The 13,654-nt window shown below is 38.7% G+C and overlaps 1 protein-coding gene across 1 annotated transcript in view; it reads left to right on the top strand.

Moving 5' to 3' along the window:
- Positions 1–13,654, top strand: part of LOC139728602 (ryanodine receptor 2-like) — a 326,287-nt gene that overhangs the window by 305,792 nt on the left and 6,841 nt on the right. Inside the window, exons 113-125 of the mRNA XM_071639541.1 lie at positions 1,202–1,412; positions 2,267–2,325; positions 3,232–3,337; positions 4,238–4,343; positions 5,523–5,749; positions 6,004–6,134; positions 7,309–7,351; positions 8,029–8,156; positions 8,875–8,935; positions 9,355–9,501; positions 10,878–11,009; positions 12,511–12,559; positions 13,307–13,414. Of these exons, the coding sequence (XP_071495642.1) occupies positions 1,202–1,412; positions 2,267–2,325; positions 3,232–3,337; positions 4,238–4,343; positions 5,523–5,749; positions 6,004–6,134; positions 7,309–7,351; positions 8,029–8,156; positions 8,875–8,935; positions 9,355–9,501; positions 10,878–11,009; positions 12,511–12,559; positions 13,307–13,414 (1,508 nt within the window). The remainder of the gene's footprint in view (positions 1–1,201; positions 1,413–2,266; positions 2,326–3,231; positions 3,338–4,237; positions 4,344–5,522; positions 5,750–6,003; positions 6,135–7,308; positions 7,352–8,028; positions 8,157–8,874; positions 8,936–9,354; positions 9,502–10,877; positions 11,010–12,510; positions 12,560–13,306; positions 13,415–13,654) is intronic.

The following is a 13,654-nucleotide window of genomic DNA, read 5'->3' as shown; positions in this document are numbered from 1 at the left end:
ATGTCGGTAACAAGTCAAGGGAATATGTACTTTTTTCAAAAGATGGAATTTTGTGAAATTCTCTTTATATTTTCCTTATATTGTTGTACGCATGTGACATCTAAGTTATTCATACACTGCAGTAGTCTTCTCATCCAGCGGTTACTACACAAAAACTTCAAAAATTCATAACTTTTGAACGGGTTGTCCGATTTTCCTCAAACTTTCAATGACGTGTTCTCCTAATATTGCTACATTCTCTCAATCCTTATGTTTATGAGGGTGAACTTGTCCTTTAAAGATATATCTATTTTTTGTTTTATCTACAAATGTATGCATTGACAACAAGAGTCAGCTGTATAAAGCTTAACACATATCTCAACTCAAACTTGATGAAACGAACCTCTTCACTTCAATTTTACAAAACATGTGTGAAAAGTGTATTCATCTATGGCGTGATTAGGCTTCAGGTCTTTGTGAATTGTTGCTATTGGTTAAATAGTGATATCTTCCAACATTGATTTTTAAAGCATATATGATAAGTATCCAATTGCTTGGAATATGTCATGTACTGGTACATCACTTGCATACTGGTACTGCTTATAGAGAACACACAAACAAGTATATATCATGTAGATAAGGCATAATAATTAAGGTCATAATCAAAGTGATAATACACAAGTGACTATATTGTGCGACACACAGATACTGCAAGCACAAACACATACTGTTATCCTTTGTAGACTGATAGATTCGTGATGCATTTACTCCAGTAGTCACCATAGACTACTTCACTAATATATTGAAAATGTACATGAAAAGGGACAAGTGGGTGAAATGAAAAACTCATCATGAGACACAATGGCTTGAATATCCTTTTAATTGGGACAGTAAAATTGTTAATTCCCTTAAATTACTTCATCATTAAAAGAATACAAAATTAAGTATATTGTGCACAAATGGATTGCCCTCCTTTTATTTTATTCCATTTTTTTTGGAGGGGGGGGTAGGGGAAGGGTTAGAGGGAACCACAGTTTAACTTACAGCCTTCAGCTCTCTCATGATTTCACTATACCCTTGGTGTCAGTTGTATTCATAGCATTGACTTGGAATTACATTCTATCAACCAGTGGTTTAAATCATACCATGATATGCTATCAAGCAGTTCTCTTTGTACTAGTTCTACACGTGTATTTGATGAATTTATCATCTGTCTCTGCAGAGATACCGTGTCGGCATTTGGCATTGACTTCCTGAAGCAGGGTGGCAAGGGGGGTAACAAGGAGTACAAGCTGAGGATGCGGAGGAAGCGGCGAAATCTCACTCCATCCTCCAGCTTTGACTTTGACGAGGAGCTCTCCATGGACAACATGCCTCCAAACACTCCCTCGGAGGCCTCGGACAGTTCCTTTGATTCCGGAGCTGTGACTAAGGTGAGAGGACCGTCAGTGCTGGAATTGAATCCTGTGGATGGTTTGGTGAACAAGGTTTGATCAGTGTGGCTTATTGTCTCTATCTGTACATAATACTGATGAAAAAAATCTTACTGGGGAACACTTTGTTTAACACTTTTTTCCCTGGATTGTGACATCACATTTGTGTTTATTTCTAATCATTACACACAAGTTATACTTTAGTATCCATGATACCGTGCAGGTTGTATCATTGATATGAGTGAAGAATTACTGGATGGAAATCATCTTTATATTAACCTTGTCAATCTCTGAGCCCTCTTCTGGTTAACCCAAATTTAATCAACTAATTGTGAGTTTTTGTACCGAAATGTATTTGTACATACATTGTATATATTTTTTTCAAAGATGATGTTTAAACATTCAGTGTGAATGTGGCTGAACAGATGTTCAGAAATACACTCTCTGTCAGTTTTCTTTTTCTTTTTTTTTAAAGAAGATACATTTTACAGCCATTGTGGCACATAATGGTGATTTATGGTTGACAAGATTGGACAATCACTTGTACCAGACACAATTGCTACGGCTGAGTAGTAATGGTTATTTCAATGCTTCTCAATATTCATCCATAATTCTCATTCCCTGGGCAACAGTGATAGAGATACATGGCATTGCCTGTCTATAGATCTACCATGTGTTTGGCACATTTCCTTCAAGAGTCTAACTTCTGTTTACATACTCTTTCTTGTCCATGCAGATTGGAATTCCCAGTCTTAGTAGTTGAGCTCATCCATGGGCCATCAGCCCCCTCACTATCTGATATATTCTTCCACTGTACTCTCACTCTACATTCCACTTAACTTCTTCCTTTGCAGACGGAATTCCCCATGCCAGATGTGAGCAATGGCCGTCGGGACAGTACTGTCTTCCCTAGGTGGGTGTTCCAAGGCATGGGTGATGGATTTCTTTCCCTTCATAGCGAGGCAGAGAACTCGATCCAAGAGATGGTGGGGGTGGGGTGAGGGGCGTGGGGGGTAGGGGGTAGCCTAGGCATTTGACATAGATTAGATACACCTTGTGTCTGTATAGGGAGAGATTTGGGGGATAGAATTTTAAGTGCATACTGAGATGCATTGCTGTGTGTGAAAATGTCTTTCTTTTTTTCACAGAGGGTGCAATCCAAAATTCATGTGACATAATGTCAATAGTTAATGCTAAGTGAACACATGTACCCAAGTTTTGCTGCTGCTAGAACAGTGGGCGTCCAGAAATGAAATAATGATCTTGCTAATAATCGTAGTATATGTCTACAAAGTGCTCAGAACTGTTGTTGTTGTTGTTGTTGTTGTTGTTGTTGTTGTTGTTGTTGTTGTTGTTGTTGTTGTTGTTGTTGTTGTTGTTGTTGTTGTTGTTGTTGTTGTTGTTGTTGTTGTTGTTGTTGTTGTTGTTGTTGTTGTTGTTGTTGTTGTTGTTGTTTAGAGAGAGAGTGTAGAATATAGCATTCATCACATGACTTCTTCAAGAGATCAGGGGGGCATTTCATGAAGCATTTTCTCTGACAAAGTTGTCAGACAAATTTGCTCTAAGCCAATCAGATGCAAAGATTTCAGTAGCTTGTAACAGTTTGTCAGAAAAATATCTGGCCAAAACGCTTCATGAAATGCCCCTCATACATCAACCCTAGTTACACTCAATAGGCATATTAATCTATTCCTCCATTCTACAATGCAGGGTTTGATATGATGCTGTCACTACTTTATTAACAGTACATATGTACATAGATATGTACATACACAGACATTTTTTTTTCTCATCACTGGTGTTTTGTCTTCGTCTGTAGTGTCTTCCTGTCCGAGTTGACCCCGGGTCAGAACAGCACCAAGGAGGAGGAAGAGGAGGATGTGGTATATGAACCCCAGATGAGTCGCTTCAAACAGACCGTTCTGGTGAGGTCATAGGACTTGCCAAGTGCTTGGTCCCGTAATTAAAGACTCTTCATCATGTTGTTAATGTGTACCTTTGTAGCTTTTAAGGCTAGGATGCTGATAAGACATCGATTATGTAATGTTCTCCTGACATTTTCCAAAGTTTGCGAGATGCAGAGGGGCAATTGTCTTGCTGTGATTATAATCAGAAGAAATGTTTACAAGTTGTATATCTAATTTTTACTCTCTCTCTCAAAAAAAGAAGTATCGCTTTCATTGCACATACAAGAGAGAAAATTTGTCATCAAGGCAGTATGACATATTTTGTAGTTTGCACATATTTGTGAGCATCTGATATCTTATGTCAAATTTTGCCAATCAAGGAAAGTGCCTAGCTGCATTGTGAAAATTCAGTTAATGATATACAGTAGCATAATATCATCTGTTTGTCAATAAACTTCATAGGATGTCATGCAATTGCTAGTGTACATTTTTTGTTGTTGTTTGAAAGTAATTTTTGTTGTCAAGATGCATGTATAGCCATCTGCCAAATGTACATACACTAAAAAGATGATGTATGATCAACAGAGATGCTCTTCTGTACAAGTGAATAATTTGCATGATGGATTTCATTTATTTCAGTGACTGTTGGTATATTGAATACATGTGTATGGCCCTTATTCCACAGTGACTAAATGTCATGATTTGTTTTTTTCCTTCCTGTTAGTATCACATCACATGAACATTTCCTCATCATGGAAGATGCCAGGTCTACAGTGTAGAAATGATGCCCTGTGAATAATAATGCACTAATCCATATGTACATCAAAACAAAATAGAAATCCTGTCATTCAGCGATGTCTGGATCATAAAGACACCTTCAACTACACTAAATACCATCCTCTGCCTTCCTTTCTACAGAGTCTGTTTGCCAGGAACTTCTATAACATCAAGTACATTGCCCTGGCCCTGGTCTTCTGCATTAACTTCCTGCTTCTCTTCTTCAGGGTGAGAGATATAGGAGGTGGTCAGTCTCAAATCAAAAGCAAATTGTGTCGTTTATGCTCTACCATGCCATGATATCACACATTTGGAAGGCATTTGGTCTCCTCCCTTTTTAAAGCATGCCCAGAGGTACCCTTTGGTACACTTGGCACATGCAAACTTTCATAAAATCTTGTTAGGCGCTTATAAGAAAAGCGGGGAAATTACATTCTATGTGGGATTTTATTGAATACTTGTTATTTGTTACACCATGCCAGATAGCGGAATTGTTTGTTGAGTTAGGCACATGAAAGATTAATTACCTGCTGTTGTTAGACAGTACTACTACATGCAATATGTACCTTTGAGTGAGAGAAATGTTGTTCCTTGTTCAGAAGGTCAAGTTGGAAACAAATTCCATCAGATGTTTTAGTCACATTATTCAGTCACCTCCTACAAGACAGGCTTCTGTTACAGTCTGGCCTGAATGCATCCATAGAGACAAGGTAGTACTGAACCTCAGAGCTCACCAACTCACATCAATCAGTTTTGCTTAAGGGCAAATTTTGTTGGATCAGTAGCCTAATGTCAAATTAGGTTATAAATTCCTTACATGTGACTCTGGTCATAGCCCAGTACACTTTGTACTTTAGCCACTCACACTCAGCATATTGAGTAAGATTATCAGATACTTCATGTCATTTGATAACTGAGAAATTTATCCATTTCAGTCACTTCAGAATTGACAATTCTGTGCCCTTTAGTTCAGATATTTTTCATTCTCTTACGATGTTTAATGTTGATGATGAATTCCAGGAGTAGATGTGCACAAAAAAGACGGACTGAGAGCTTGAACAGAGAGAAAAGTGAATAAAACCAGTAATGATACATGATACATCATATTTAGCTTTACATCAATATTAATCTGATAGTGGTTTCAACCGTATCAGGGCAATACCCCCCCCCCCCCTCGGGCAATAACCCCCTGCTAAATACTGGTTAGTGATAAAGTTAGAGTAAAGATTAGGGTTAGAGTTTGGGTTAGGGTGAGGATTAGGTATAGGATTAGAATTATTATTACGGTTAGGGTCAGGGGAAGGGTCTAGGGTACAATTGTAATTGCCCAGTGGGTAATTGCCCTAGACCTGTTTTAACACAACATGACTATTCATTGTCATCTTTTAATACTTCATTCTGCTACAATCTGCACAGGTCTCATCAGACCTTGCCGAACTCGACTTGGACTCCACAGTGGTCGACCTCCCAGAGGACTTCCTTGACAACTCCTCTGCCATCGATGACCAGGGCGGTGGTGCGGAGGATGAGGAGACAGCAGAACACATTCTCATCAATCAGAAGTTCATGTACCTGGTGCCTCTCCTGAGAGTGTTGGCCATTCTACACACGCTGGTCTCCATCTCTATGCTTATTGCATATTGCGCCCTCAAGGTTAGTCTTAACATCCTTTTGATCCTTCTCTGCAATGCTCATTCTAAGATAAATAATGGAAAGTTATGTCATTGTGCGAGAGCAGGTCCATTTATATACAGCCTAATTCAAAAAGTGTCCACAAAATTTATAAAACAGATATTTTGGTGCTCATTTGATAGTTGTTTTTCTTGTCGGATACAGTTATCAAACATTGAATGGTATGATTCTCCAGATGTGAATATGGTGCATTCCATGTGTGTGTGTGGTCACAGGTCCCATTGTGCCTCTTCAAGAGAGAAAAGGAGATAGCCCGCAAGCTCGAGTTTGACGGTCAGTGGATCAACGAGCAGCCGACCAGAGATGACATCAAGGGTCAGTGGGACACTCTGGCCATCAGCACAAGGTGAGATATCTGGCCTGCTCTCACTCATCACAGAGACAGGAGGTGGAGATTAATTTACTGCTTGTTAACTTTTACTTTTGGCAAATCTGCCTGCTCATTGGCTAGGACTTATAGGGGTAATTAGGAGCTTAATGTTGTACATGCCATATATTGTGCACTTACATGCAATATTTTGTGAATCAAGAGTGAAAAGATTTAATTCATGATTTGAAATCATAGTGACAGAATGAGATATACTTTCAAGAAGCAAAGTTTGAGTGAGATTTCTAACCTTGGGGACCGTTTGTGTTGTATTTGTGTAGTGGGAGGTAGTATTTTCTCATGTTTTCAATTTCCTGAATATCCGGCAATGCACAAAATTGGCAAAAAGATAAAACCACTGTGAAGTACATGGTACATGCAGTACACAGAATACCTTCGGTTGTATTGCACAGACACACGTAGGAAACGGCATACAGTGATAGTGCAGAATCTGAATTTCCTCGTCTTCCACTGTTACTGAGTGAGAAGATGTTTTAGAATGGATTCCCCAGGTCTGCTTTTGAATGGGAGTCAAGCAATACTATTATGTGTGCCATAACTACTAGCATGATGCATAGATGGGCTTGGTACAATGCTAAGCAGCATGCAGAAGTTTGTTTCATATGTACTAATCCACTTTGAATGGTTGGAGGTTGTGAAAAGGCTTTACTAAATGTGCACAGAAATTTTGTTTTTCAGATATTATTCTTATGTCGACTCATCTACATTGTATCATATAGATAGCTTGTTGCACATCAATTAAAGATGAAGTTTCATGAATTTTATATTAGTCAATTCCAAAACGCATATCAAAATGACACTGCCCATTTCCTAGAGTAGAGTATGATTTTATAGGATTTGCTTGAGCATATTTCACAGGTATGTGCAGACACACTTTGGATAGTTGGATCAGTCAACTGATAAGGCAATAAGAGTTGCATGGGTTATGTTGATGAGGGATTTGAATCTTATTTTCCAAGGAAAGCTAGACATAATCTCAGTTTCAGTTGGCATGCTAAATCCGTGTGTGCTGAAAGAAAGCAGAGCTGGGGACTTCATACAATGTATTGCGGTCTCAAAGTAAGTGTCACATATGATTCTGTATTATGTTTGGCTCTCCAAGTCACTTCTCACTTTCACTTTCAATTCTTAGCTCATTTCCTGGCTACTACTGGGACAAATTTGTGAAAAAGAAGGTAAGTTGTGGCAAAGCCTATTGATTTTTATCCTACCCACTCTTTATGTTGTGTGTAAAACATGTACATGGTCAATTATTGTGCATTCATTCCTTAGTTTATTATCATAAAGGAGTGTACATTGCCATCATATCATGTAACAGTAAGTCCATATGTGTAAAATGGCCATCAGCATTAGACTGTAACTATTTCCTCTTCAGTGTCATAAGGCAGTTCATAATGATTATCATTCACAGGAAATACATGAGAAGAAGGTAGGGAAGCATACTTTTGGTTTACATGTTACATGGCTCAAGTAACATTTTCAATGGAACATAGTTATGTGATGTTTCCATTGTAAGGAAACTTAGCTAAGCACCATAGAACCTAAAGGGAAATGATAAGAAAGTCAGTTCACCCATTTAGGATGAACTAATTTTGCCATAACACACATTTCCCATAGACACTTGCCCAAGTTTACTCTGGACCAGTCTTCTAAAGGTTAATGTTCATCTCATTTAAGGCCAAGTATTATCAATTGATGGCAGTTTTACTGTATTAAAGAGATGTGGCATGCTCATGGCAAATAGCATTGTCCTTACAATGTACCCCAAAAGAACCAGTGTGAAAGGTTACAAGAGAGTCCTGATGGCTAGCTATCCTACTATCCCTGCTGTCTCCTCCCTGGTGGTCCGCAGGTGCTGAAGAAGTACGAGGATGCGGTAGGAGAAGAGAAGCTATGCCAGCTGCTTGGGATGGAGATGGGAGAGAACCCCATGGCTGGGCCACCAACTGATAGCCCCAACCAGGGCTTCCTGGCTGCCTTGTGAGTTCTAGGCTTCAACTCATATCCTGCTTCATCCTGTCTTTTTTTTTTTTTTTTGGTCAAATGATGTGGACTGAATTACCACATGATTCATTGAAGCCTATGTCTGCTTCTTAATAGATGAATAGTTTCTCTTACTTGTCTACTTGTACTTGCTAGTTAGAATTTCCTTCAAATTTTATGAAAAAAAAAAAGCAAGCACTGTCTTTTTATGAAAATACACAGTTGTGCAATATGAGCACTGTATTTTCAGGAAGATTTGTAGTTCTTATAATTTCTCTGAAGTGCTCAAATCTTTTTTTGTTGCCTCTATGAAGACTTCATAGTTCTTAAATTATAGGCAGTTACTATGTGTATGTTTGTTAGTGCTTCAAGTAAACTACTGCACCAATAAATACTGTTTTTGCTCATGAGAAGTGCATTGACCATTACTCTTTTTTGAGGATCAGTTTCGGTCAACCAGTTCCTACTTCCTCGTCTACACTTTGAATCAGTTTTACATGTTGTAGTAGAGATTGCACATTATGGATTAGGGTAGTAAGACCAATTGCAAAAGAAAATAAACCACAGTCCTGCCTTGATTCTCAGGGAATGACAATGTTCAAATGCAAAATTGGCAGGGCCAAATCTGCTTGTTGATCTTCTATGAAAGAGAACAGATCCTGTTTCTTGAGCGTTGAAAATATATTTTGTTGTTTTATTCTGCCTAACCATGAAGCTTGACCTCACCCGACTGGAAGTATCACCTCTGGAAGTGTGGAGTCATTGGAACAGATAATGTGAGTTTGACAGGATAAATGAAGTCATGAATAGGTGTAAATCTATTGCTACCAGTGGCACCTCCACAGCATCGATCATATGTTAGAGGTTTCTAAACACTGTAGTACTGAGCTGGTTATGTGTTGTGAAGAGAGTGCCCAGCAATCACATTCACATGAGGGAGTGTAGCAGTGTTGACATTTAGCCCACTTATTTCCTGGGCTCTGTTGCTTTGTTTGGTGTTGCTATAGTTTATGTTTCCATTAAGGTCATAGCTGTGATTGCTGCTCAAGAATGTTGAGAGTGCAGAAATAGATAGGAGGCATTAGTTTGTGTACAATGATATGTTGGTGTTCCTCCCACCCATTCGTAGTCCACCCACAGATGACCCGTGTAATTCCAGGGACTCGGTATTTATTTTCTCCTTCCCTTGATGCAGTCATTCCTGTACATAGCTTGGTACCTGCTCTTCTCTGTCCTGGGTCACGTCAATCGCTTCTTCTTCGCTGCCCACCTCCTAGACATCGCCATGGGCTTCAAGACCCTGCGCACCGTGCTGCAGTCTGTCACGCACAATGGCAAGCAGGTACGTGAAGGCAGAATGTGGTGGTGTTGTCTCTATTTAACCCCTTCTATACTGAATTCTGAAAGCACCATAGACTTAATACACAGACCACCAGGTACCTGTAGAGAATGGGTTAATGGTACACTCTGCCAGGCTTCAGTGGCAATCGACAGTTGTTGAAATGAGAAAAATACTGTATACGCTATATGGTGTATTTCGCGGGGGTTTTATTTTCGCGAATTTCGCGAGTCGGGAGCTATTCGCGAAATTAACAACACGCGAAAATATTACCTTCCAAAATGAATCCCTTGCCTTGATGATACGAACATTTCAGTACTAGTATACCATGTCACGGCTTACCGAACAGACCATACTGGCTATTAAAGCTTGTTTACACACGTCCACGTCTACTTACGAATACTGTAGAGAGCCAATCCATTATCGCAAGGGGACCACTCGTCAGAAATCTAGGGGACCACTCGTCAGAAATCTAGCGCGATGGACTTAACCACTTCAAAAATGTTGAATTCTAACTTACTAGTTCGCAGAGTTTGGCAAGTCTTTTTCATGGAGTGTATAACTAGTATCATTCTTATTTGCTAGTAAGTTGAAAATTCACACTTTCTTTGCCACTTCATATTTTCTCTGGTCCCCCAATCGCGAATTTAACCACTCGCGAAAATGTGTGACAGCGGCAATTCGCGAAAATTTATGTACGCGAAAATTATAGCGTATACAGTAGAAGATGCAGTGTGCTATTGACACAAGGTGCAATTGCAAGATTTCATATTTGAAAGTTAGCATTCAGTATCAGTTTTAGCATTGAAAGAATGGAATATTATGCAATTGTCACCAAATTTGGCATGCTCCTAGTTTATGATGTACCCTACAAGAATGCATAGTTAATTTTCCAAATTTACCATAATTTTCTAATTAAGGCTAATTAATTATGCAAATATGCTAATTTTTATGGATCTTTTTGGTTTATTTTGTGCCAATATGGTTGTCTAGTGATCCTTTAATTGCAAAATATGTGAAAGAAAGTTGTTAAATATGTATTTGTAAGAAAACTGATTGACTAAGACCAAAAATTAGGTAATTAAACAATTATTCTCATTTTACATATCAAACTCAGGTATCTTGGTATTTCTTAATAATTAGATTGTAAAGTTAATTACTGTTTTTATTTCTAATGTTTTCTATTGTTTTATGTTGTTTATATTCAGAATAATTAATTTCAACTTCAGATCAGATTTTAATAGCTGAAATAGAGACTGTGCAAGAAAAACAAAAGTAGCACATTTAATAGAATTTGGGTTTTTAAAAATTCTTATGGTTAAGCCTCTTTTGTTTTTTGGTTAAGAAGCAACACATTTTCTATCTGGTTGTCCCCCCAGCTTGTCTTGACCCTGATGATGACATGTGTCATCATCTATCTCTACACCGTGCTGGCCTTCAACTTCTTCAGAAAGTTCTACACCAAGGAAGAGGACGGGGAGGTGGACTTCAAGTGTCACAACATGATGACCGTGAGTTGACTGTCTCTCCCTGTCTGTGTGTATGTCTGTCTGTTTCTCTCCCCTGTGTCTCCATCTCCCCGTCATTACAAACATCATGCTCTCTGTAATGTAGGCAAGGGGACTGTGTGAAAAGCTTGTAACTTTCTAATGAGCTGCAACTTGTGTTAACAAGTCATACAGTTGAGTGTGAAGGTCACACCCACTTATGTACGACTTTGTGCCCTGCAATATCTTTGCATTTTGGTGACTATATTGTAGGCACAAGTTTAAAGGTCCAGTTTACCTTTGGGAGCAGTGATTTCAAAAATGTTCAAGATATCACATTTGATACTTATGTGTCGGTCCATTGTATCACAAAACATCCTACCATATAAAATTTTCGCAATAAAACCTGAAATATAAGAAGATATCAGTGTTTTTCTCAATAAACCATAACTGTAGACGGTTTAGCCTGGAAGAATTTTTATTATAACTATTGTTCACATTTTGTGTATTTAACAACAGTTAACATCGATTATACGGATTCAAATTTTTACAGTGGTTGTTTCTAGCCCTAACTCACATTTTAGAACTATTTTGAAGCACTAATGCTGGGTTTTTGTTTCATCTGCAAATGGTAAATCATGACTTTAACCATTCCCCAGTACAGTCACATCATTCTCAGCCAATATGGTAAGATGGCAGGATTCTAAATGGCGCCGCCATGAAAGACTGAGTAAATCTTTCTCCTATTAGTCATTTGGCATCAGGGAATAATCATGTTGTCTATTGGACAAAGCTTTTTCTGTGGCCATAATGTTTGTTAAAGGTTTTTGTGCATTGTGGCAATTTGAGGCAAAGTTTATGCTGAAAATTTCAGTCATTATAGGCCATGATTGTTGCCATGTTTTCATTTTTCTTATATGGGCACCTTTAGTCTGTAGAACTATTGTGGTTTTTTTTTAATAATACTACATATCAGCTGCAGGCCTTCAAGCATCCATAAAGTTTTGTAGTAAGTAAGAAAATCACATCAGCCTGTGGATGTTGACATTAAAGAGGAAGTAAACATTTGACATTCCTCAAGCGAGTGAACGATCTAAAAGTGATGCCAGGTTTATCATTATGGCCTTTAGAAATTTAGAGTGGAAATGTGACATTGAATTGTAACTTTGTAGCAAACAGTTTTTGTTTTGTTTTGTGTTATTCTGAGGATACAGATTTGTAGTTGCTAGGGATCCAGCAGTGAATGACATATGGCAGGGGCGGATCCAGGAATTCTGTAAAGGGGGGGGGGGGGGGGGGGGGGCAAATTATGTTTCTGGTGCCACTTCCGGGTTTCATTTTATTTTTTATTTTTATTTCTTTTGTTTTTAAGGAAAAATAAAGGGGGGGGGGGGGGCAGGCGCCAGTTGTGCCCCCCTCTGGATCCGCCACTGTATTGGTCCATTTCATGTGGTTATTTCACCAAGTGAGATGCATAATGTTGCATGTACCATCTTTGTTTGCATTTTCTCTACTTCTTTTTCAGTGCTTTGTCTTCCATTTGCATTCTGGTCTGAGGGCTGGTGGCGGTATAGGTAAGATCCTGGACTTTAGCTTTTGTTTTGCTTCTATTTGTGAACATTTGACTTAAAAAGGAAGAAATGCAATGGATTGCTGTGAATGATAGTCTCTGTTTATTGTTAATGTCAGTAGCATCATCACCAATTTATATGGGCCGTGACGCGAGAAAAGGGCCCTTAGCGCCGCTGTGCGCAAACGCCAGAAAACAGCGCGGAAGTTTGACAAAGCAATACGCGGGAAAAAGATCAACTAGTTAACTGCGCGCACATGCATAGATGCATCAAAAAGTGACAGGATTTGGACAAAACAAGCTTTGTTGAATGTCGTAATGGGGTCATTTAGGATTGGAATTTCAGAAAAATGTTTGCATATTTAGATACGTCAGAGTTCCTTCTGCAATGTGGAGGTGAAAACTCATTTTCGGTATTTAATGCCCTAAGGGCGCTTTTCTTGCGTCACGGCCCATATCATTGTTTGATATAATTGTGATATCAAAACATATTGCAATAAATATAGTGATGACTTCGATAGGACCAGCAAATTGAGTACTAGTAATAGTATATGCAATGTGATCATGACAGTCATTGTTGTCTCCACCAGTGAGAACAGTGTGTAGTTTATGACTATATGATTATTATAGTCTTCAAATAATGAAAGCTGTGAGAGAAGGAAACTGCCCAGATGTTAACATATTAAAGATGACAATTTTTTTATGCCTTGGGTATTAAATCTTGACTCCCCTTCGGTTTCCTTATATCCAGCTGACGAGATTGAAGCTCCAGACGGTGATGAGTACGAGCTTTACCGCATTATCTTCGACATCACCTTCTTCTTCTTCGTCATCGTTATCCTCCTTGCCATCATCCAAGGTGAGAGGGAAGTGAGCGAGAAGCTTCACTCATCAGACATGCACAAAACTCATGCCCTTCCTGAGATGATATCACGTACAGAATCTAAGGGGCTCTGTTTTGTCGGAAAAATACTGTGAATTGGCAAAAATAAGATATTAAAAAGATGGTAATCCGTTACATCAAACGAGTAGGCCTGGAAATGGACTTCACACAAATGAATGCAGCTTGACCATTTAGCCTGCCAGACACAAGCATATA

This window comes from Diadema antillarum, unplaced genomic scaffold, assembly GCF_040938485.1.
Source record: "Diadema antillarum isolate AM-2024a unplaced genomic scaffold, OU_Dant_1.0 seq00000187_RagTag, whole genome shotgun sequence".
Taxonomy (NCBI): Eukaryota; Metazoa; Echinodermata; class Echinoidea; order Diadematoida; family Diadematidae; genus Diadema; species Diadema antillarum.
This window is presented reverse-complemented; position numbering and strand designations above follow the sequence as displayed.